This window comes from Oxyura jamaicensis, chromosome 24 (assembly GCF_011077185.1).
Source record: "Oxyura jamaicensis isolate SHBP4307 breed ruddy duck chromosome 24, BPBGC_Ojam_1.0, whole genome shotgun sequence".
Classification (NCBI taxonomy): domain Eukaryota; kingdom Metazoa; phylum Chordata; class Aves; order Anseriformes; family Anatidae; genus Oxyura; species Oxyura jamaicensis.
Window position 1 is genome coordinate 2,512,984 of NC_048916.1, and position 22,702 is coordinate 2,535,685.

General features: G+C 56.6%; 1 protein-coding gene across 7 annotated transcripts in view; it reads left to right on the forward strand.

Moving 5' to 3' along the window:
• The window catches only part of LOC118178120 (protein CEPU-1), a 331,509-nt gene that overhangs the window by 190,966 nt on the left and 117,841 nt on the right, over positions 1–22,702 (forward strand). For 3 of the 7 annotated variants that reach the window (XM_035346379.1, XM_035346378.1, XM_035346382.1), the window contains one exon: positions 5,880–5,964. In XM_035346379.1, the coding sequence (XP_035202270.1) occupies positions 5,880–5,964 (85 nt within the window). Of the gene's footprint in view, positions 1–4,634; positions 4,735–5,317; positions 5,442–5,614; positions 5,965–22,702 lie in introns of those variants that run through there. The other 4 variants (XM_035346377.1, XM_035346380.1, XM_035346384.1 and 1 more) reach the window with 3 other exon arrangements.

Genomic DNA, 22,702 nt, shown 5'->3' on the forward strand with positions numbered 1-22,702 from the left:
AAACAGCTGTTAGCCCACACACCGCGCCTTATCGGTGCATGGCAGGAGGCAAACCGAGAAATTCAGGGGAGGGAAGCTCGTGTCTTTGCGTTGGACGTGTCCACGCTGGAGCTCCCAAACATCCTCGGTGGGAACCGAGGCATGGCTTGCTTTGCTTTCCAGCCTATTAAGCTCTCCCCCCCTCGCGCTCTTCCCATGCGCGCTCGCTCCTGTTAAAATGCAGAGTGGATTGAGTTGTAGAGCACTGGGTTAATGTCATACGCTTATAAAACGCTATTAGATGGCTAATGGCATGATTTTATCCGATGTCATCAGCTGCCTCTGGCACCTGATTCATTCCGATCAAATGCTGCCTGGATGGAGCGTGAGCGGAGAGGATGCCTTCCTAAGCATTAATGCAGCCACCTAACTTCCCCCCGAGAAGCAGATTTATATAAAACCGATATTGATCCGTACCAAGGACGGCCGGGATCAATCCTGGTTAATGACTTCCACCGTGCCAACGTGGCTCGGTGTCTCTGGTAATTCTTTACGTCTCCGTGTAGATGTTCAGGCCGCGCGGATGGCGGTGTCACTTCGTAAATACATACGTGGTGTTGGGTGGGCTGTCGTCAAAGGCTCAGATGCTGCGAATTACAAAAAAAGAGCAATCCTGAAGGAAAAAAACAGGCCGTGGGGACCGCTGTGCGTCCCTCCCCGAGCTGCAGTGCTGCCTGGCCCATCTGCAGTGCGAACCAGAGCATCCTCGAGGTTGCCGTGGTTTATCCCGAGGCATGACGGTGATGCTACGGGGTGTTTTGGCAGCTCGTGCCGAGGTCTTCCTCCTGCCCCAGCCACCTTCCTCTTCCTCAGGCAGTACCTCGTGGGTTGCCTCTTGCTGTGCTAGGGATCCGAATCCTTTGCTAGGTTCGGTTACTGTGAGGTCAGGTAAATGCCAGTGAAATATTAACGGCGTTGTCAGCGGGGGCGTTAAAGCAACCTGTGCTGTTTGAAACCCGGTTGTGGAGGTCACTGCTGGCTCCTGATGGTGCTGCAACAGGTTGGAGGGGAAGAAAAAGGCAAGGAGGAGGTTGTGGGCAAAAAAAAAAGGCAAGGAGCAGGTGCTGGGGACAGCTTTTAGCCATCTGCAAGCCAGCCTGTGCCCGCTGTGGTCTGAGTGCCCGCAGGGACGCTCCTCGCGTTCAGAAAAATGGCCCAGGAACGTCCCAGAACGGGCGATTCCTCTGCTCGGCTCAGGAATGCCTTTGGGGTGAGAAGGGCTCAAAAACGGCTCCAGCCAAGTACGGCTCTCAATCACCGTTTCTTAATTGGGGCCGGCGTTAACAAGGGGCTAAATGAGTCAGGGTGGAAGCAGTGCGGAGCCCACGGCCTTTGTGCCTCGGTGAATGGTCGCAGGCGCTGAGGGCTGGGGTTATTCAGGAAAAGCTCCCCGGGAGCCGTGTGTCATTCACCCGAGTAATGCCAAGGGAATTACAGCGCTTTTTGCAGCTCTGGGCGGACGGAGGAGTACCGTGCGCGGTAGCACGGGTGGGGGTTAGGAAACGGTGTCCTCGTTTTGAAGGAGCGAGAGCGGCCGCAGCATAAGTTATGTTTCTGATCATATTTGGCAATTTCAGATTAAAAATAAATGTCTACGTTGGGGTTACAGATTGCCATCTATCAGCTCCGTGGAAAGGAAAAAAAGGAATTAAAAGAAAAATCTGGCTGTACAAATTGCCTCGCTATGACCTACTTAGTGGAAGCCGTTTTCTTTTTCTTATTTTTTCTTTGAGGAATGAAATGTTTCGGTGCTGGGAGGTGTGGGACTGTATGTATATGGGCTTGCTGGCAGGTCCGCAGGCATGGGTGGCGTGCGGGGATCAATCATCCTTCCCTGCAAGCAGCTACACGTAAAATAGATGCTGGAGCGGTGCTAGGCGTTCCTGAGGAGGCTGGAAGAAGCCGTGCCACTTGTGTTGTTTCAGTGGGTGGAGGAGCGGTGGCTGCGGTTTCGCGTCTGGGTATCGGCCGCCGGGACCGCTCGGATCTGCGGATGAGGCTCCTGGGTTTGTTCCTCTGGTTTTGCTCAAAAGCCAGGGGTTTGGGCAGCGTTTGCTGGGCCGTGCCAAAGGAAGCTGGCTCCTTGCAACAAACGCTGGCCCCAGGAGGGGCAGTTTTTCCCCCGGGGGCATTTTGGGCCCTATTTTACCAAAACTCAGCCTCGTGTGAGAGCCCCGGCTGGGGGAGCAAAGGGCAGAAAGACATTTCCAGGAGTCGCCGCTGGCCCTGCCGAGCATCCCCCTGTCCCATCTCCTAGAAAACTGTGTAAATATCTGCTGAGCACGGTTCTGCCCGGCTCTGTGCCCCCGCCGCCCTCCGGGCGCGGTCCCCGGGCGATGCTTTCTGTCCTGCGCTGCCCCGTTTATGGTCTCTGCCAGGAGAGGGGGACCTTTCGCCTTGCTGGGAAGGAGGAGACGCGGCGAGAAATCGGTGCAGAGAGGCCGTGCGTGTGCTGTGCTCGTTCCGCTTGTCTCCCGCCTGTTGCTCGCGAAGGGAAGAAGGGGGGGAAAAAAAAAAAAGACTTTTATCTGAGCGGGAAGAAAGCGAGGGAGCTGAAAGCAAGGGGCCGCGCTTCGTGCTCGGCTAGGTGCCGCTTTGCAAGCGTCTTAGCCCGTGTATGGCAGGCTCTGCTGCTGTCTGTGGTCAAAAACCAGCGGAGGAAAAAAGGCTCTCTCATCCCCAGAGGAGGCTACAAAGCTCGCTTTCTCTTGCTGCTGAACCTTCACAGCTGGACTCAGTTGCTGGCTCCTCTGCTGCTGGAGCAACTGAATTATTGAAAGGAATCTTGATTTCGTTTTCTCTTTGCCGTTTTCGCGTGTTGTGTTTGTCTATAGATATTTTTAAAGTCTGAAGCAATTACAGCTGTCAGAAAAGAGACGAACTGTGACAGGCTGATTTCTATGCACATTGGATGTATGCAAGAGAGGGAGAAGGGAGCCGAGGAGACAGCCCAAGGATTCTGCTGGGCTTTAGGGAGCGCGAGCCAGCGATGCTGGGTTTAAATTCCTTGGGATGTTCAAGTAAAGCCCCTGATCTCCTCACACCGGGCCAAATCCAGCCCTTGCATGGGCTGGAGCTCCTCGGAGGAGCTGCCTCCCTTCGTAGCAGGGGGTTAATCGGGGCCGGGATGTCTGGAAGCCGCCCTGAACCCTGCAAACAAGTCTCCTGCCCGCGTGCCCTCAGCGCAGACAGGTGCCTTCCTCCTGATGTAAGGTGTTCCCAGCAATCTGGGCCTGGCTGGGGTGTTCGGAGGTTAACCGGAGCGGTTATCGGAGCCCTCTGCTTTTGCTGGCAAAGGAGATGGTCCCTGCCCAGCCTTGCACGGGGAGCAAGCTCTGGTGTGATGAGCGTTGGCTCTGTGGGGTGCTGTGCTGGGGGCGTTCCCCAGCAGCTCACGGCGGGGTCCGCGTCCTGCCGGGGTGCTGCGGCCATTGGCTCACAGCAGCTCCTTTTGTTCCTCACCGACTTGTGCATCCCTGAAAACCTCCTGGTCTAAGGGAAACGTGATCCTGCACGAGGGGTTTCATCCGACGATGGATGACCTTGCGGTCTCAGAGAGCTCTGGCATGGAGCCTGTGGACCCAGGGGGTCTGCGGCTCACACGCCGAACCCCTCCGGCACCGAAGGCAGGCGTTCATCCCTCCCTGCCCCGGGCAGAGGCAGCTGCAGGGCTCAGCTCCCCGTGCCAAGAGCCGGGGAGCAGAGAGGGGAAGGCTCGTCCCACCAGTGCCAAATTCAAAGAGCAGAGCCTTCGGAAGAGGGAGAAGTCAAGAGGGACTCGCGAAGCGATCCCCTTCTCGTACGACCTATCGGCACGCACCGTAATAATAAAGCTCCGGTTGATGGAGTGTTTCCTCTGCCCGGCACAGCTCATAATGTTGTCGAGATTAAATAGCACAGTTAGTGAATTAAGCGGTAGTTTACAGGGGATTCGGAGGCTCCGGGGATTAGTAACGGGCTATGGATCCTTTCACATCTAGGTCACCCATTTGAATCCCGCTCAGGTTGGCAGCGATTTGAAGGAAAAAAAAAAATATAACTTATTGGTGCTGTGTAATGCCGTGCTGAGGCACGGGGGGAGGCAGGACTTCGGGACGAGGTCCCGCGTGGAGAAACCCCTGGGGACAGCGGATGGGGGAGGCCTGGCAGCACTGGGGTCACTTCTAGGGGCGCAGCACCCCACGTTCCTCCTTGACTGTCCCAAAAGCAGGAGCAGCCCGGGGCTGGGGTCCAGCAGCGGAGGGCTGTAGCTCGAGGCAAAGCCGTGTCTCGGCTGCCGGCGCTGCACTTGCTCAAAGGCTCCAGGACTTTGTGCTCCGAGGACGGCTCCCCGGCACCTTGCACCAGCACGAAACCGTGCCTGGCAATGTGAACGTGTTAGCTGCCAGCGGGGGGAAGGAGGAATTGCCAGGCATAAGCAAACGCGCTGTTTGTTAAATTATGAGCTGATAAAAAGTACTCGGGGACCGTGCTTGCAGCTGGGGAGGAATTCGCCACCTACACTCACGCTGTGTGCCTGTGAGGTGCAGGGGACCGGGAGGGTGCTCACTGCCTGCTGACTTCAGGGGGGTGTGTAGGGGAAATTGTCCCGTGCCTCAGTTTCCCCTCCTGCAGAGGGGCTTTGCAGCCTGGGGAGGGGCTGATGTGGAGGTAGAGGAGGGCAAAATGTCAGAGGTAGCTCGGTGCTGGCCGCAGGTAAGCACGGCGGGGAAGCGAGGGGAGAGCTGGTGGTTGGGGCGGGGGGGTCCCCGCCGTGCCGTCCCCCTCGGCGCGCGGTGCGGCGGGGGTTAAAGCGGGCGCCCTGCGGCTGCCAGGCGCGCCACCGCCGCTGCGTGCGGTGCTGGGTGCGTGCGGGAGCCAAAGTGGCGGTCAGTGATGGAGCCGCTGCCATGACAACCCCGGGAAGTCAGCCTGCGTGCCGCGCAGGGATGCTCCCGGCCAGCCGCACCGCCGGGGCTGGGATGCTGCCGCTCGCCCCGCTCCTGCACTGAGGACAGCCCGGCATCATCCCGGAGCTCCTGGCATCATCCCCGTGGCTCCCGGCATCATCCCAACATCGTCTCGGCGTCCCCGCGCCCTGCATCCCGCCCGGAGCAGCCTGCCTTCGGGACCCGGCGGTGGGGCTGGAGGAGAGGAACTGCTGGGCACCTCGGAGCCCTCTGCCCGCTGTGCCTTTTTGCGTCCGGACCTGTTTGTTAGCTCGCTGCAGGGGTGGTGTTTTTTTCTGGCTTTTAAAAATATTTTTTGGTGGATTTTTCTTTTTGGTGTTTTTTTTTGTTGTTGTTGTTTTTGGTTTTTTTTTGGACTGCCCCCGCTCGGGGAGCCGCGAACTCGGGACAAGTGTGCGTGTGCGGGGCGGGAGCGTGGCGCAGCCGGGCGGCTCCCGGCACCTCCTTGCCCAAGTGAGCCTCGGACTGCTTCCCGGGAAGAGCCGGCTCGCCCAGCGTCCAGCACCTTTGCCACTTCTCCTCCTCCTCTTCCTCCTCCCCCCGGCCCTCCCGTCCTCCTCCCTCACCCAAGGATACTGGGGACTCCCTCCGGATGCCGCTCGGCAGGCTCAGTGCTCGCAGGCTGCCTTTCCAGGGGCTCTCCTGATCTCCGTGGAGCTCCGCATCGCTCGCCTCCGCGCCTGCCCCGGTGGTTTTGCTCCCCCCCGTCCCCACACACACGCACCCCCTCCCTCCTCTCCCCCCTTTTCGCTCCTGGTGGCCTTGTCGGGTGTGTTTTTTGCCTGGTGGAAAAGTCCCTGCTGCCCAGGATGGGGGTCGGTGGGTGCTTAGCCCTGCCCTGGAGGTGCCTAGTCGTCCTCTGTCTCAGGCTGCTCTTCCTTGTGCCCGCAGGAGTGCCCGTGCGCAGCGGAGATGCCACCTTCCCCAAAGCTATGGACAACGTGACTGTGCGGCAAGGGGAGAGTGCCACGCTCAGGTAGGAGCCGCTGCCTTGCTGCCTTGGGGGGGGGGGGTTCGGGAGGGGTGGTCGTGGAGCGCGGGGCGCAGCCGGTGCCTTTGGGGACGTGCCTCGGTTTCCCCGCGGGGGACGCATCCTGTCGGCTGGCGGTGCAGGACGGGCAGCGAGCCGGAATGGAAATTTTGGGTGCTGGGTTTGGGGAGGGGGGTGACACGCCTGGTGTCGGCTCAGCACCCCCCGGTCCTCTCTGGGAAAGTTATTGTGGGGCTGGGGGAGAGGGGTGTGTGGTTTCCTTGGGGTCCCCGTGCTGTGGCTGCGGGGTCCCGGTGCGGGGTGTGCCGGCAAGGGGGGCTCCGCAGGGGCGCGGCGCTGGTATGCATCGCCGCTGGAGCTGTCGAAATCCCCGAGGGGTTTTGTGCCTCTTCCCTGCATCCAGACCTGCTGGGATGAAGGGAGGATGCCGCCCGCCTTAAAAATCCCCCTGCTCCGAAGGCGGGGGGGGTGCTGCTACCTGCTGGCATGCACCCTTTGGGGTAGGGGGAGATGTGGGGCTGGGGTTTGCGCCCTGCACCGAGGTCCTGCCTGCAGCCACAGCCCGAGGGATTTTGGGGGCTGATTTTGATCGGTTTAGTCCCCGGGATGTGCTGCGCCCAGGTACCCATTCCTGTCCCGGCAGCAGGTGGGCGCAGTCCTCCAGGAGGTCCTGGTCAGGATGGCTGGTAGCGCCGTTACAAATCAAAAGTGTTTTTTAATTTTGCAGCGCTCGGGAGCAGCGCTTGCAACTCGAGTTTGCTCGGGAGGGACTTTGGTGGCAGCACCGTGTGTAGGTGACACGCTCACATCTGCGGGGCCAGCTGGGTGTGTGCGCGGGAGCTGCGCCCCTGCTTTACGCCAGCCAGTGGAGCAGGGCCAAGCCAGGGCAAAAACCCTGCCCTAAAAACCCTGGGGAGGTTTTTAAGCCAGCTCCCTTCTGGCAGGGTGGAAGGATTTAAACCAGGGGCTCCGTTTGGCCCCCTGAAGGTGAATCCTGCTGCTTGCAGCCCAGCCTCTCATCCCTGCAGCCCCTGCACCTTCCTGGGAGGAAGGGACGGAGCGGCCGGGTGGCTGTCCCTGCTTTTGTCTTGTGTCCTAGCACAGCTGGACCAAGAGGCTGGGAAACTGGTGCGTGAGGGTGGAGGACAGGCAGTCTTGGATCAGAGTGCACCCCGTTGTTTTTGGCCAAAATAAAGTAGCTCTTCTCCTCCCCAAAATATTTGAGCTCTTCCAAGCACCAAAACCCCATAGATCTTGTGATGGGGGTGTCAAAGAGGGAAGATTTCATGTTGGGGAGGTCTGGGTAGCAAAATCTGCAGGAGGGTGGCAGTAGCAGGGCAGCATGAGAACGGGCTCTCCGCAAACTCCCTGGGAGGAGGAGGAGGAGGAGAAGTGCTCTGGGGTTTCTGGCCCCGACCGTGCCACCACTGCCCCACTCAGCCCGCTCCCCACGTGCAGCGTGTGTGCTGACGCACCGGGCGCTCGCCTGGTGTCCGCAGAGAACAAAGGGAGGCCGGGGTGAGTCAGCAGCAGGGATGCTTTCCTTGTCCTCGGCAAGGCCTGTCGGGTGACAAACGGGTGACAAATCCTGCACCCGCTTTGGGAGGCAGTCCCGGGGAGGGAGGGCGGCAGCTCGGCATGGCCCTGGGGCTGCAGCGTGTGTCCCAGCTCGGCTGGGGACCTGGCTGGTGGCGAGGGACGTCCGTGTCCCTGTGCAGGCACCTGGGCACCAGCGTGCCCCAGGAGATGGGCTTGGGAGTCCTGCACGTGGCCTTTGGGGTTTGCAAACAGCGCCGGTGACATTCCCAGCGCCCTGCCCCTTGGAGCGGGCGTTGCTCTTGGAAATTACGGCGTGCTGCTGCTGCCAGCTCCTTGCTTCGGTTTGGGAGCTGGCGAGGTGGAGGATTGCATTTTGCAGTGGCAGGTGGTTTTTTTTTTTTATTGTTATTATTTTTCCTTCTGGTCTAAGGTGGGAGTGACTGGGAACCGTGAGTCCAGCACGCTGCGTGCCCACGTAGGTCCCAGTCCCCGCAGGCTCCGTGCTGTGGCAGCAGCCGCGAGGAGCCGAGCACGTGAAAAACCAGCCGAGGAAATCAAGGGAGCGTGAATCTTCTGCCCTACTCCCCTCCCGGCGTAGCGATCGATCTGCCGGTGGGGAGTTAACTTGGTCGGAATAGCAATGCTGCTCCGAGAGGCTCCGGCTGCCGCCCGCAGCACCCACCAGCGACCCTGCCATGGCCCCGTCCCCGGCAGGGGCTGAAGCTGGAAGGGAGCATGAGGCGGGGATAAACATCCCTCCTCTCTTCCCACTCGTTTCCATGCAGGGTGGGAAGATGGCGAGGTACAGCCAAGGACTTGGAAGGAAGCATGTGTCTCTGGAGGTCCCTCCTTGTGCGCTTTTTTATTTTTCCCCCAGCTGACAAAAGGAAAAGCAAGCTGAAAAAAGGAGCGGCTTCTGTACAAGTCCCTCTTGGGGCGAGCTGCAAGTAGGTGGTGCCAGGGACCCCACACTGCCCTCGGGTAGAGCAGCCCGCTGGTGCCAGGGCAGAGCGGCGCGCCGCGCGGTTGAGCCACCCAAGGCACGTGCTGGGGGCTGAACCCCAAGGGCCGGCGCTGGTGAATTGAGCTCCCGTGCCCAGCCCCAACGTCCGCTTTAAAGGGCACGGGCACTGCTCCGTGGCTGTCACATAACCGGGTGTCACATCGTGGTGCTTCACAGCCGCTGTGGTTGGGGCTGGGGCAGTTCGGGGGCGCCGCTCAGGGCAGCGAGGTTTGGGAACCCCCTGGCTGCTGGATCCCACAGGCTCTGGGGATGCAGAAGAGGGGTCCCTGGGCAGGCACAGCGCCCTGTGCTCCTCCACCTCCAGGGATGGATCAGTTGGCGATGGCACGTGCCGCAGCTGGGAGTCAGAGTAGGGCTGGAGGCACCAGAGGTGTTCAAGTGTTTCCTTCTGTTCTGGGATGTCTGCTGGAGTGCACAGTGCCTTCCTTTGATGCCAGCGGCGTAGGTCATTATTAAATTTAACCCCCTGGTTAGAGCTAGGGATGGAGCTGGAGCCTGGGGCTGGAGGTGCTGGATTTACTCCTGCAAGCAGCAAACCCCCAAACCTGCAGGGACAGGAAAAGGGTCGGGGGGGTCCCTCAGCTGAGCGTTTTTACTGATGGTGCGTTGTCCTCTGAGCTGAGGCTGCCCCTGCTTTTGGGGTTACGCTTAGGGTTAGAGCATAGACAGCTCTGACCCATCCCAGCCTGTCTTGCTGTGGGTGTCTTCCTCCCGCCCTGAGGATGAGGCTGGTCCCTCTCCTCTCCCTGCAGCCCCACCGCACCCGGCCGGTGCCTGCCCTCTCCAGGAACAAGCGATTCGCCCCGCTCACAGCCCCCATCCAGCGCTGGAACCGCATCCAGGCGTTTCTGAGACCCTTGGAGGAGTTCTCTGAGCACCAAAACAAATGCCTTGATTGCGATTTCGCTTTAATTGGCATCAGTCAGCGCTTTCCACTGCGAGGCTCTGACGATGCCATCAGCATGCACCGGCACTCGCCCGGCATCCCCCCAAATTCACCGGTGCCCTGAGCGGGTGCCGTGCAGATCCCGCCAGAGGGCGAGGACCACTTATTTCCCCGGCTCCTCTCTGCATCGCCCCCGGCCTTCTTGGCTTTATTTGCTCCCCCTTTGATTCTAATGGGAGAAGTCAAATCTGAGTTTAAGGTGAGACGAAGCTTTTTCTTTTTTAACCCCGATGTGTCCTGTGGTTTCCACTCAGGCTTTGAAAAATGCCGTGCGCTCTGCCGCTAATCTCTGCAGTGTTTTCCCCAAGCCTGCTTTGCAAATGTATTTTGCCCCTGTTGTGCTCTTGAAGTAATTTTCGAGAAATGATAACTTGGCCGTGAAACAAAACAAAATCAAGCGTGTTTGTTTGACTTTCATGGATACAAACAGAGACCGCCTGTTTGCGAGGCAGAAAGGAATCTTACTCAGAAATGGCTCTGCTTTCTGCGGCTCCGTGCTGCTCCCTTGTACCCCCTTTACCCACGGGCATTCACGTTTTTGTGCAATGTGACACACGGGGCTGGTCTGTGGGGTCCAAACCCGGCCCCCTCCCAACCACCTGCAGCCCCCCCCCGGGATGGGGCTGCCCCTGCTGGCTCCCTGCTGGAGCCGTGGCAGCCCTCGGCTGAGGTTTTGGTCAGCTGCCGTCGTGGTTTTGCAGTCGATGAGCAGGGAAAAGCCTGCCAGAGCTGGGGGACTGGGCTTCAGGTTGTGCATCCGTGAGTTAGCGGCGTGTGCTGCCGGATGAGCAGGATGGGGCTGGGCTTTTGCTGCAGGTAAGGAAGGCAAGATGGGGCCAAATGCAGGGCAGGGGCTGGATAAAGTGGTCTGGTGCTCCTTATAAAGTGTATTTGGTGGCTTGTGGCTCTGTGTCTATTTTTCCAAGGCTCCCTGTGCCTTTTGATGGTGGTAGGGGCTGCTGTAACCCTGGCCAAGGGTTGGTGCTTGGCCAGCCCTGTCCATCATGCAGGCACCCCGAGCCATTCCCCACTCCTTGTGGCGCTCCCACGCACTTGTACAGCCCCCTCGTTGCTGGTTCGTGTTCCTCCCCTGGGCTCAGCCCTGTGGCACCCTGCTCCTGTGAAATATTCATCCCATAGGGTGGCTTTAACAGGCATGGAGTGGGTTGGAAGGGACCTTGAAGATCATCCAGCTCCCACCCCACCTCGTTCTGATGTTCTCCAGTTTCAGTGCCTGGTGCGTCTTCATCCTGCTGCTATTTAATGAGAGCCTCCCCCATAAAAGCAAAGCCCAGGAGCTTCCCTGCCTGCTCGCAGAGCCCAGGTGAGGCAGGGCCATGGCCTGGGCTCCGACTGCAGAGGCCAAGGTTTGGTTACTCTGCTGGTTTCTGAGCAGTGAGGGACTTGGAGGAGCACGGGCCGGGCTGGGACCAGCCCCCAGTGCGAGGGGTAAGGATGGAGCCAAGTCACCGACTACCCGATTAACAACAGAAGTTTCTTCCCCTGCCTTCTCTGGTGTCTGGTAAGATCACCTTCTCCTGCAAACCTCTCTGCTTTGGTTCCTGAAGGTTAGGGAGTAAATTCAGGGCTGTGGTCACCGCTCCCACGTTAAAACAGATGCGTGCGTAGGGGAGCGCGTTCTGCGTCCGTGCTCGGGAACTCGGCGCGAACACAAGCAGCATGGAGGGTTAGGACTTGAGCAGCTGCTCGCTGCGGAGCCCAGTGCCACTTCACCCTGCCCCTCTCCTCCTGGAGCTGCTGGGTGCTCCTTGGTGGTGAGGGTTTCCTCTCTGCGTGCCCGAGGAGCCTCCAGCCCGGGGCTGCAGCACCCGCGCGCGGTGTTTGCGCCTGGCGAGTCGATGGCTTTGCTTGCGCCGGCACGTTTCTGAAAGAGGAGTTTATTGCTAAAGTGACATGTCAGCAAATCTTAGCCACCTCTCCCCCATCTCGGAGATGGAATCAGCTTAAAGTGGAAAAAAAAAAATTGTCATATGCATGGATTTTTTTTTTTCCCCGAGTGCAATTTCCATCTGAGATGAGGCAAGCTCCTGATTGCTGTGCCAGAGGAGGGTTTCCCTTTATAGCTCTCCTGGTGGAACGGCTGCCTGTAGCTCGGTGGCGCTTGCTGGGCTGGGGTCACCTCATGTGTTTCTGGAGCCGTCATCTCCACCGTGGAGCTGAGCGCCTCCAGCTCTGGAAAGATGCAAACCCAGCAGGCTTGCACCCTACACCCCTCTGAGATGGAAAGGGCTGACGGGGCCGAGGGGACAGAGCAGACCAGCAGCTCCGGGGCTGGCCAGTGGAAAATTGCTGGGGGTGGCGCTTCTGATCGCCACGGCAGGGTTACGAGATGGAGGTTCAGTTCTTAGCCCTGCCATCAGCACCTCACGTGATGTTAGGTGCCCTCCTAGGTCCTATAAATGCCTGTATTTGTGTGCGGCGATTGCAACATTTCCTCTCCCTGGCTCCGTGAGTCATCTGCTTGCTCTGCAGTCTTTTTGCGGCAGGATGCGTCCCTCTGGAAGGGAAACGCGTCCTCCTGGAGGGCACCACAGATGGGCAGCAGCGTCCTGCTCCCGCTGGGAGCTTGAGGGGGCTGCTGCGGGTGTTTTTCTGCCCTAGGCGCTGGGGAGTTGTCGTCGGGGGGGTTGTGGTGTGTGGCTGTGGTGTTGTAGGGCTTCCCGGTGGGTGGATGGTCTTTGGGCTGGGGTAGGGCTTGGGGACGTGGGTGCTCGTCTTCAGCTTGCCTGAGGCACTGCCTCTTCTGCTGGCTTTGGAGCAGTTGCTCCAAGTTATCCTGCTGGAAAAGCTTGGCCTAGCAGGGCTGTCCTGCGCTCCTTCCACACCCTGCCCGCTCCTGTTTACGATATTCGAGCTCAGAGACACTTATCTTCCTCCAGGAGGAAAGGGGGGGAAATGGGAAGGAATTAATCTACGGCCACATCAGTGGGAGAACGGGCTAATAGAAATTGTAATGAGAACACAGCGCCAAACAAACAAGCAAATGGGAAAACGCGATCCCACCAATGCAGGAGGGAGATTTATGCCGACAAAGGGGCTGATCCAGTGCTCATTAATGTCACCACGAGTCTTTATCCTAACTGTAATGGAGTGTGGATCGGGTCGGAAGACAGCGTTTGAGTCTTGCTACAATATGCAAACTGTTACGGCGCCGTGCGTGGAATAGCAATGCGGGGAGCCCTCTCCCAGCAGAAACAGTTTGCTCTTTGTTGCATGCGGCACCTTTGCGAGGCGAATGTGAAATACCTTCTGCTCCCCTTGGGTTTGCTTTTCAGAGGTGCAAGGCAGCGGAGGAGCTGAAGTCTGAGAACCAGGCTTGGCTGTCTGGATGCTGCGGCGTCCGCTGAAACGCCAAGCGCGCCGTAATCATTAGTATATTAAAAATCTCGCCTTAAGTAAGGATTCTTCAGCCGGCAATTAGCGGCGTTGGCGCTGCCCAAGCAGCAGGCATGCTGGAAGGCAGTCGGTAGTTTATATGCAGAGAGAGGAGATGGGAGAGCAGGCGGGTGGCTACGGGAAGTCCGGAGGCACAGGGGTCTCTGCAGCTGGATTCCCCCCGGGAGGAGAAAAGGGGGTCGGTGGGGTGGGGATGGGGTGCGGGGGGGGTGAGGTGGGGACACCCCAGGGAGGGTGCCGCGTCGGAAAGGACACCGAGGGTCAAACGGGAGACGTGCGAGTCCGGCTCTGCATGTCAATGAGGACAGAGTAAATAAGGAATAAAACCACCTTCCAACACGAGCAGCTGGTGAAATATCACAGGTTTTTTTTGTTGGTGTTTTTTTTCTCTCCCAGAGATGGGAGATTTTGACCAGCTCTGCAACCACAAGTGGCTCTGACACCTGCCTCTGTTTTATCAGACGCGTGCGGAGCCCCAGGCATGATCCAAACATCCTTTCTTTGGATTTCTGAGTCTGATTTTTTTTTTTTTCCATGATGGGGTCGTTATTTTCCCAGCATTGCATTTGCTGTTCAGCACCCAGGGCACTTAGGTTTCTTGCACATCTCTAATAAGGAACGCGGTGGAGAGCTGTTGGCCAAAACAAATCCTCAAAGGTACAGAGGAAGAGCAGGGCAGCTCCAGGTTTAGAGTCGCTCCAAATCTGTAGGTGGCTTGGACCTACAGGTAGGCACAGCACCAACATTTGAGATCACGTTTGGGTTCTTGTCCTAAAGTCACCCAAATTCAGTATATTAAAGGTTAAGGGCTTTATTCCAGGATAATCTCCATGACATTACGCTTCTGTTCTTCTCCTGCAGTCCAATACCAAGATTTTGAGCTCAAAGGAAGAGCAACCTAGGTGAAAACTTGAGCAAGTGTCCTCCAGGTCTCTGAAGGGCTGAAGCTCGTCTTGCGTTGGCATTGGGGGCGAGCTAGCACCTGCCTCCTGTACTTCTATGTGAAAATCTCACCCTGAAGTTAGAGTTTGCTACATAAGAAAAATATATATATATACATATTCTGAAAAAGATCTTTTTACAGGAAAGAAACATATTTTTTTTCTGGTAAGAGGAAAAAAATATCTTTCTTTCTTGTGCACCTTGACTGGAAAATGTTTATTTTAGAGTTTTCTTGTTGGGGAGAGGGCAGATTTGGATTTGGTTGAAGCAAGAATCTTTTTCTTTTAGTCAGGGTTTGAGTTCATTGAAGTATCTTGTCAAATTTTACAAGAAACATTTTGATTCAGCTGAAGCAAGATTTAGGGATTTAGAGCGTCTTATGGGAAATAGTGTAATTTTGACTTCATTCAGTCTCAGAAGGGAAAAATTCCTGGAATCAGTTTCCCTTGAGCTGCAGAAAATCTCTTCCTGCCCACCTCTGCTGCTTTATGTTTTGAAATCAATTTTTTTTCTCTCTCACGATGTCCTTCCTAGTGCTTTCTTCTAGTAGTGGGAGCTGTTCTGCTTGGCTTGAACAAGGTTTCTGTTGAACATCAGCTCTGAACTTCAGGCTGTCCGATGCCTGTTGTGACCCTGTTTGCTCGGCAAACTCGTGCAGCGTACAAGTCGGCAAAATGTTGTGTTGTCTGGGGAGGGAGAAGTTTGGGTACGGCGCTCCAAAGCGCCCCGGTGGTGTCTGTGGGACGTGATTTAGCTCTCTGCAACCGTGCGGAGCAAAACGTGTCCGATACCCTTGATGTGTGTGCTCCTGGGAGACTGAAGGAAGCACTCTGAAGATGGTTGTGCTCTGTGCTGTGGCAGGACCTGGCCAGAAGGCCAAAATCCCCTCGTGGGCTGTGACTGCTTTGTTATGGAGATGGATGTTTGGGGGAGATGCCTTCACCCGTTCACATCAGCGGCATCTCCTGAATTTCTCTGCTCGTCCTTGGCGGGTGGAGGACGGCAGCTGCAGCCTGGTTCAAAGCCAGCAGCGTGCAGGCTGTTGATGTTGTTTAGCAGGACGTGGGGCTTCCAGCCCAGGCACGTTGACGTGTCTGGAACCAGCATGTGTGATGTGTTGGGTGTGAGAGGCCCACCTGGATCAGCTCGCTGACCTCTGCCTGTTCGGGTGGCGCTGCCCTAAGGAATCTCAAGAGCAGGGCACGATGGTGGGGCGATACATGTCCTCCTGGTCCATCTAGGGGTGCCAAAATCTCGATGGGTAGGCATCACGTAGAAGCTCCAGCCACCCTGCTAGGACCAAGGCCAGGCTGGATGGGGCTTTGAGCAATGTGCTCTGGTGAGAGGTGTCCCTGCCCGTGGCACGGGGTTGGAGTTAGATGGGCTTTAAGGGCCCTTCCAACCCAAACTGTTCTCTGATTTTATGACCTGGGTTGGTCGGTGGGAGCTGTGCTGTGCCCCCTGCGATGTGCTGGAGAGGAGAGGACATCACCACGGGGAGGTGTCCTGGGGACAGAGGGTTTCTGGAGGCATTGAGGGAGGCTGGGACCTTGCGGGGCCGGGAGATGGGGAGATGTCAGCTCTTCCTCGCAGCTTCCCTTTGCGGCGCCAACTGTCAGTAATTTAACTAACGTTTTGTAAATAAATGTGGCATTCGGACAGCTGTCACCGCGCCTGTTATAAACACTCCTTTTGTCACTAGAAGCTGGCAGTGCCGCTCCGTTTCCCCTGCAAATGCAGCTACCACTGCCAGTTAGCTCCTGGAGCCAGGGCTGTCAAGGAGCCGCATGCCGGCCGGCGGCTGAGAGGCTGTGGCTTTGAGCAGGGAGCCCAGCGAGGCACTGCCAGGGCCTGGTGCGAAGGCAGCTTTTGCATCTCCGAAATAAATAAATGGTCTGATCAGCGAGGGAGAAAACCCATCTCGGTGATCCCAGGCGGTCCAGCTGCAGTGCTGGGGGTGGCATTTGTCCCTCTGCCATCCCCTCCCTGCCCTGTGGGGGCCCCAGGCAGGGTGCGCCCAGCCAGACCCCGGCTTTGGGGCACCCAGGGAGCAATTTGGCAGCAGCACCACGAATGCTTTTCACGTTGGCACCTGGGCTCTGTGCACATTAGGCCTCAGTTTCGGTAAATTCGGTCTCTCCGGGACCGGGTTGGATCGGAGCGTGGAGATCTGTCCTTGGAGCCTGTTGGTCTTGCTTGTCCTATTAGGAGCATATTCCAAAGCTTCAGGCAGTCTGGATGCTGCTCCTCCTAACAAGCCTGACTGCAGAGAGGATGCTGTTGTCTTTTTCCTTGATGGGAAGTCTCAGTCCCAGTCCCCTCTCATTTTTCAGGCACCCTTGCACCTCCAAACCTCCCTCCCCTGACTCAGAGCGCTACCAGGAGGCTGTCTCCCGGTGTAGGGTGTTAGAGCATCCCGCAGTCAGCACCTCCAGCCTCGCTGTGCTGCATTGATGTGTGATGCAGGAGGTATAGGAGCCGGCACATGACATCTCTCTCTCTAAGCTGCTGTAAAATTAGCTTCATCTCAAGTGGCAGAAAATGATCATATCCTCGCTTGAGGGCGATGAAGAATATTCCTGAGTCACTGCTAGTGATGAAACAGGCAGAAAATCCGGAGTGATGCACAACTGCCCACTCGGTTTTAATCGCCGAGGCTATTTGCTGCTGCAGAGCCTGCAGGAGCAGCTTCCTCCTCCTCTCTCTCATCTCCATCCATCACCTCGTAGTGACCCAGGCTGCTCATCCCAGCAGGGCAGGGCCGCTTCCAGTCCCACCAGTGCATCCAGTGCCTCTTCACTGTTCCCGTGGGAGGAGAGGAGGGTTTTCCAAGCTCCCTTTTCCAAAGGGAATAGAGGAAACAGAAGCAGCCTGTGGTCCTCAGTTCTCCTTGCAGGCTGCACAAATTCGGCAGCCCGTGAGAAGCCCTCCTCCAGGATCACCCTCGTCTCCACAAATTTTCCCCTGCACTCATGTCTCAAAGGCAGCCGCTGCGCCTAGGAGAGCGTTTCCTTTCATGTTCCTCCCATCAGCTTTAGTTCAAAGCCATCTCCCTGGATTTTTATGTCGCTGTCTTGGAATAAAGCACCCCCTTTCCTGCAACTGCCAGCTCAGTGCTCGGGAAACGCCTTGCCAAATTTGCTGGTGACTAGGCCAAGAAAACCCTTCAAAACACTGATGATCAGAAGCACGGCGCTGCAATGCTTTCATCCCCTGCATATGCTCCCTGCCAGCCTGTCAGGGCTGAGGACTCCTCGAAGGAGGCTCCCTGCAAGCTTGGCTGTGTTAACCATCCCCGTGTTCAGCATCAGGTCCCCCACGCCCAGGGTGGAAGGGGCCCTAAACCCCCGGGGAGGTTTCCACGAGGCTCAGGGCTCTCCTTCATGTCCTGCTCTTTGCCCACCTGCAGATTTGCTTCATCGTAGTTTTGGGTGGAGAACTGCAGCAGTTCTCCAGACTGTGCAGCTAGACGCCTGAATGAACGGTCTCTTGTCTCCTCCCAGGGCTCGTCAGTGTTTATCCCTTAACCTGATTTTAGATGTTCTCTATCCTGCAGATTTGCCAGGATATGCTATTCATACAAAACTCTCCTGGTGTCACACTTCTGCTAGCATAGCTTAATATCTCACACCAGCCTGCGAGGGGAATAAGCGGTGCTGGCGAAAGCACAGATGCGCAGGCATAAATGTGTCAAAGCGGAGGTTTTGCCAGCGTAAAACCATTGCAGAAGCTCGCTCTCCTGATGGAGATTGCCCTACCAGCAAAGTTTTTACGTGCTGCTTGGCCGAAGCCAGGCAAGTTTCCGCGAATCCCGCTCTCCTCTCCATAATCCCCGGCAGCTTTGCGCGCCGCGCGTTGATTTGTCTCGGTGATCGTGTCAGCGCAAGCAGGTGCAGAGCTGCAGGACATACGCCGAGCATCTTGCTTTGGTGGTTGTTCCAACGCGGAGCCGCTTTATCCTCGCGCCGCACGGCGTGATAAACGCGCCTTCCTCCTCCCTGGCTTAATTTCCTTTTTGCCTCATCCCTTCCCCAAACCCCCGGTGCCTTTTGGGTGAGGTTCAGCGGCAAGCTGGGGGGGAGGCGAGCGCTGAATTGCAGAGCTGGGTGGCGATTTGGGGGTTTTGAGTTTCAGAGCTCCCCATCCCCGAGCAGGCTGCTCTTGCATTCTGTGCACGGAAGCCGGCTATCTCTCTCTCCATCTAGATATCTCGATATATACATACACCGTGCACAGCTAATGAACTGAGATGGATACGGAGCAGGGGGGGAGTAATTCCTGCGGATACCTGCCGGGAGACGCGGGGCACGGGGATAAAGGCAGCGGGAGTCGGTGCAGATGGCGAGCGCGGAGAGCGCGGGGGGCTGCAGGAAAGCGATGCTTTGCCAAAACGGAGCTGGGGGCACCTGGGGCAGGTGGGGGGACAGGCCAGCAGTAAATGCTCTCATCTTTTTGCCGGGTGCTGCCAAGTGCTGCTTGGTGCTCCGGCTGTGGCTCTGACCCAGCTCTGCTAACCGCTGGAAAATCGGGAGGCTGACGGGAGAGGGAAGGCTGGCTTTGTTTGTGGCGTTTATTTTATTTTCGTTCCTGGCTTGGGAAGGAAGAAATAAAGTTGGATTTCAAGTGGGGTTGTTGCGGTGATGGAGGGAAATGAGAAATGCTCTTCAGCTGCCTTCTCCTTCCTCGCGTCCCCATAAATAACCCTTCTCGCTCAGAGACGGCTCGCCTCTTACTTAGAGAGCCCATTTTGGTTGGCTTATTTATTTTATTTTTTATTTTTTTGCTGTGGCTCAAGAGCCCCTTTCCTGAGGGCCGTGCACCTTGTCGGCACCCGGTGTCCCTTGGGGCTGCTCACTGGGAAATTGCTCTCTCTCCTCCCATGAACCCGGAGCTCCCAGGCTGGTTCTGGTGATCCGTCGTGGTGGGGAGCACCGCTCCCCAGCAGCCACAGCTCTGGGGCAGTGGTCCCCTCCCGGCTTTCCATGCAGCTGCTGATGCCACGCGGGTCCCGAGCACCAGGGGTTGGTCCCTGCTGCCTTAAGTTGGGTGCCAAGGAGCGAAGCATCGCTTCTGGAAGGAGAGGGAGTGAAACGTGAGCTTTCCTCATGGGGGTTGGACTTCCAGGCTCTTGGAGAGAGCCAAGAATTGCTTAAAATGCCCACGATGCTCTTTGAGTTCCTTGGGTGTCCAGCCAACAGGTCGTCTTCATAAAACCAGGTCCATCCACGCAGTGGCTTTATCCAGCAGTGAAGCAGAGCCTGCAAATTGCATGTGGGGACCAAGGAACAAAACGTCTCATTGCAGAGATGTTTCCTGGTAACTGTCATCGTCCTTCAAGGATTTTTGGACAGATGTCCTGTAGAGTTGAGCCACCACCCTGGAAGTCACTCAGAGCTTCCTTGTGAGCTTATGGAAGCAGGGTGTAGACGGTCACTCTTCCTCTGCGTGTCCCCTTCACGGTTTCTGCTGATTTTTGTGAATCAAACAGCTGACTTGATGCAGGTTTTGTGGAGAGCTGGGTGTTGTTTCTGCAGCTTCCATCAGAGCAGGTAGACTGGGTAGGTGTTGACAGGCCCGGTAGCTGTCTGAAATAGCGAAGGAATGAGCTCAACTCCTGTATGAGACACCTGAGAATCCACATGAGCATTGGCTTGATGCTCAGGGGTTAGGGAGCTTCAGTCTGAACTGGTGTCAGGTAAAACACCCAGACATGCAGGACACCATGGGTCCTTGGTTGTGCATGGAGCTGCTCATCAAACGCAGCAAGGTGGGAGGGCTGATCCCTGCGGGCGGTGGTGTAAGGCCAACGGTGAAGAAAACGTGGTGGTGATGGAGATGGGCTGCCCGTCCTGGCGTCGGGAAGGACCAGAAAAGCTCAGGGTTTCGTTCTTACCGCTGCCGGTACCGAAGGGGGGGGAGGCTGCGCTTTGCTAGGCTGAATCCGAAGGCTGCAGCAGCTGGTGGCTGTGGCACTGCTGAAGCCGCCTGGCTCACCCCTCGCTTCGGTGGGGAAAAAAAAAGCACAACAGCAATGACAAGAGAGGAAAAAAAAATTAAAAAAAGCCCGTAGCTCGCTTTCCAGAAGTTCCTAATGCTGCAACAGGCAAAGCACTGGAGATAAAAGAAATAAAAAAGCGAGGGAAAGGGGGAGAAAATGCATTTATGAGCTCTCAAGCTAATAGCATGCAACTCTCATATTATTTTTCCTTCTTAGCCTCTGAAACAGAACAACGGCCCGCAGCCTTCTCGGCAGATGGACAATGTGCATGCCTTAACCACTTAACAGCCGTTAGCCTAATTTCACGTACCGGAGCCAAATTAAATAATAAGTAAGAGGCTATGAAAAGCTGGTTTGGAGACTGCGTTACTGCCTCTCACTTGATAACCTTCTCATAAACAGATGCTCTCTCTCTACCCTATTAACCTTGTCTGAGAGCGAGGGGGGGCTTTGGAGAGGCGAACGAGCCAGGCTGGGATGGTGAGGGGGGGACGAGGCGGGGTGGGGGGGGGGCAGGTGTGCAGGGGCCAGATGTGCGGGTCCTCCGGAGCTCGCCACCCACCCCCTGGCAGTGGAGGAGTTGCCGAGCAGGAGCCCGGTGTGCGGCCGCGGCCAGGTCGTCGTAACGTGCCAAATGATTCCTCTCGCTCGGCGAGCCCATCTGTACCTGCCGGGAGAGGCTGCGCCACCCGGAGCTGGCTCGGTGGACAAATCTGCTTCGCTTGGAGGAGAGGGGAAACAGAGCCCACAGACCCGGGAGGGGAGGTGGACCCGTGCTCCGTGCCCCTCCGCTCCCCGATCTGGGCTGCAGAGCGCTCCGTCCTGCTTCGGCCCCTTTCAGGTGAAGGCATTTTGCTGCTCCCTGCCTCTTCCCCCCCCACGTTGAGATGGGAGCAGTAGTACTTGCCTAAGCTTTGGGAATTTGTGAGTATTAATTAGCTTGCAAAATGCTTTTGACGTTAATGTGGTCATGGGAGGGTGAAGCATTTGCAGGTGTGCACAGAAGCAATTGGTTCCTTTTTTTTTTCTGTCTATTTTTTTTTAAATTTTCTAGTTGCGAAAGATTTGGGGGTGGCTGCTTTATTTCTGCACCGACCTCCCCGCCACTACCCCCAGTTCTGAATTTCAACTCTGGTCCTCTTGAGGTTTGCAGGACCACCCCCAAAATCACAGACGGCCGTGCAGCTATGAAAGGTGAAGGGCTTTATTCATTAAAAAGCTATCTTCCGTCATTAACAAGATGCATCAGCGGGGAATAGGTGGGCAGCTCCTGTTAGCTGCTGCCCAAAAATAATGCGCTCCCGCTGGGTGCTTTCTCAGCTGCGGGAGCTGTGAGACGTCCTCTAGGTGCAAGATTTCCAGCAGCTTTTGGTGCCAGCTGCTGGGTGCGCAGCGAGGTCCGGAGGAGGGACAGAGACGTGGCTGCTTTGCTCGCACGGAAATTTGACTTCTGTTCCTTGCTGGGTTTGCTCCTTCCTCCGAGCTGTCACACAGGCTCTGCTTTCATATGCAAAATCCGTCATCTGACTGGCACGGAAGCCAGCTTTCTTACAAGTTCGCTTCATTTTGGTCCAAGGAGGAGTAAATTACTTGCAGCCCGTGGCTGGGACGCCTGGAAGGGCTTTGTGCTGGGTGGACTCTGAGGTTCGGATGAGGCTGAATCTCATTTCACGTGGCCTTTCCCTCCTTGGGGCACTCGCAGTGTCCCTCTCCTGTACCTGGCTGCCTGTCTGTACGAGACTTGCAGGTACTTAATGTCTTTGAGCCATCTGTTCTTCTGTCAAATTTAGTTAAAATTGGCCAAAGACTTCACAAATTATTGGGGAATATTGCTAGACAGAGGCACGCAGGCAAAGAGAACGGATGCATAAGCTCGTTCCAGTAGGAGTCTGGGCTAAAAATACATCGGGGTGAATTACTCAGAGCCAAGACAGCTGGGGAGATGGGAACCACATCCAACCTTTCCCCATGCGGGGGATGCTCTGTGGTTTTGACTTGGGTCTGCTGCTTTTTTGGTGCCGTAGAAAGCTCCTCTACAGAGATGGACTTTGCTTTGGGTGGGAGGAGACCCCTGCTTTCCCAAGGTTTAAACCAGGGTGTCCGCAGTCAGAGAAATCTTAGATTTGGGCATCGAGAAGTGAAATTCCCGATCTGAGCAAGCCTTGGGAAGGGAGAGGGGAGTGGGGCGCCCCTCAGAGAGTGCGTCAGGTGCCCATCTTCAGACAGGGGGACTCTCATTCTGGAGGTGCCTTTCTCTTGCCTTTGATGCAGGTGACCAGCACAGGCCGAGGTGAGATGAAATGCGTCTGTTCCAGGAGACAAAAAGCAAAGGAGCCGGCAAAAAGCCCCCTCAAAGGCTGGGTGGCTCTCAATCAATTAGCATTTCTGCGGGAGCACAGAGAAGCACGAGCAATCTGGGATACTTGCTCATGTAACTGCAGGTGTCTGGGATGATGGATGGCTGCATCTGAGCGTGTTGTCTAGTCCCCCTTTGCAATCGCTGGAGAGCAATGGGCCTTTTTAGGGTGCAATTCATCCCAGTCTAAGGCAGATGTCTAAAACAGGTCAGACAGATTGTGTCCTAGCAGTGCCTTTTTCTCTCCATTTGCTATAAAATGGGGTCCAAATGGCTAGCTCGCATGCCGATGCGATAAATCCCAACCCAAGCATTTAGAAGAAGCAGTAGGATCAAAAAAAGGAAATATCTAACACCGGTCAGAGGGTGGCATTGGAGCCAGGGGCATGCGTTGGGCTGGCAAGCTGCAAGAATGCACCAGGTACTTCCTCAAGCAGAAATGGGGCAAGAACAGAGGTGTTTGGGTGCTTTTCTTCGGTTTTGAGTTGGTTTGGGGGGTTT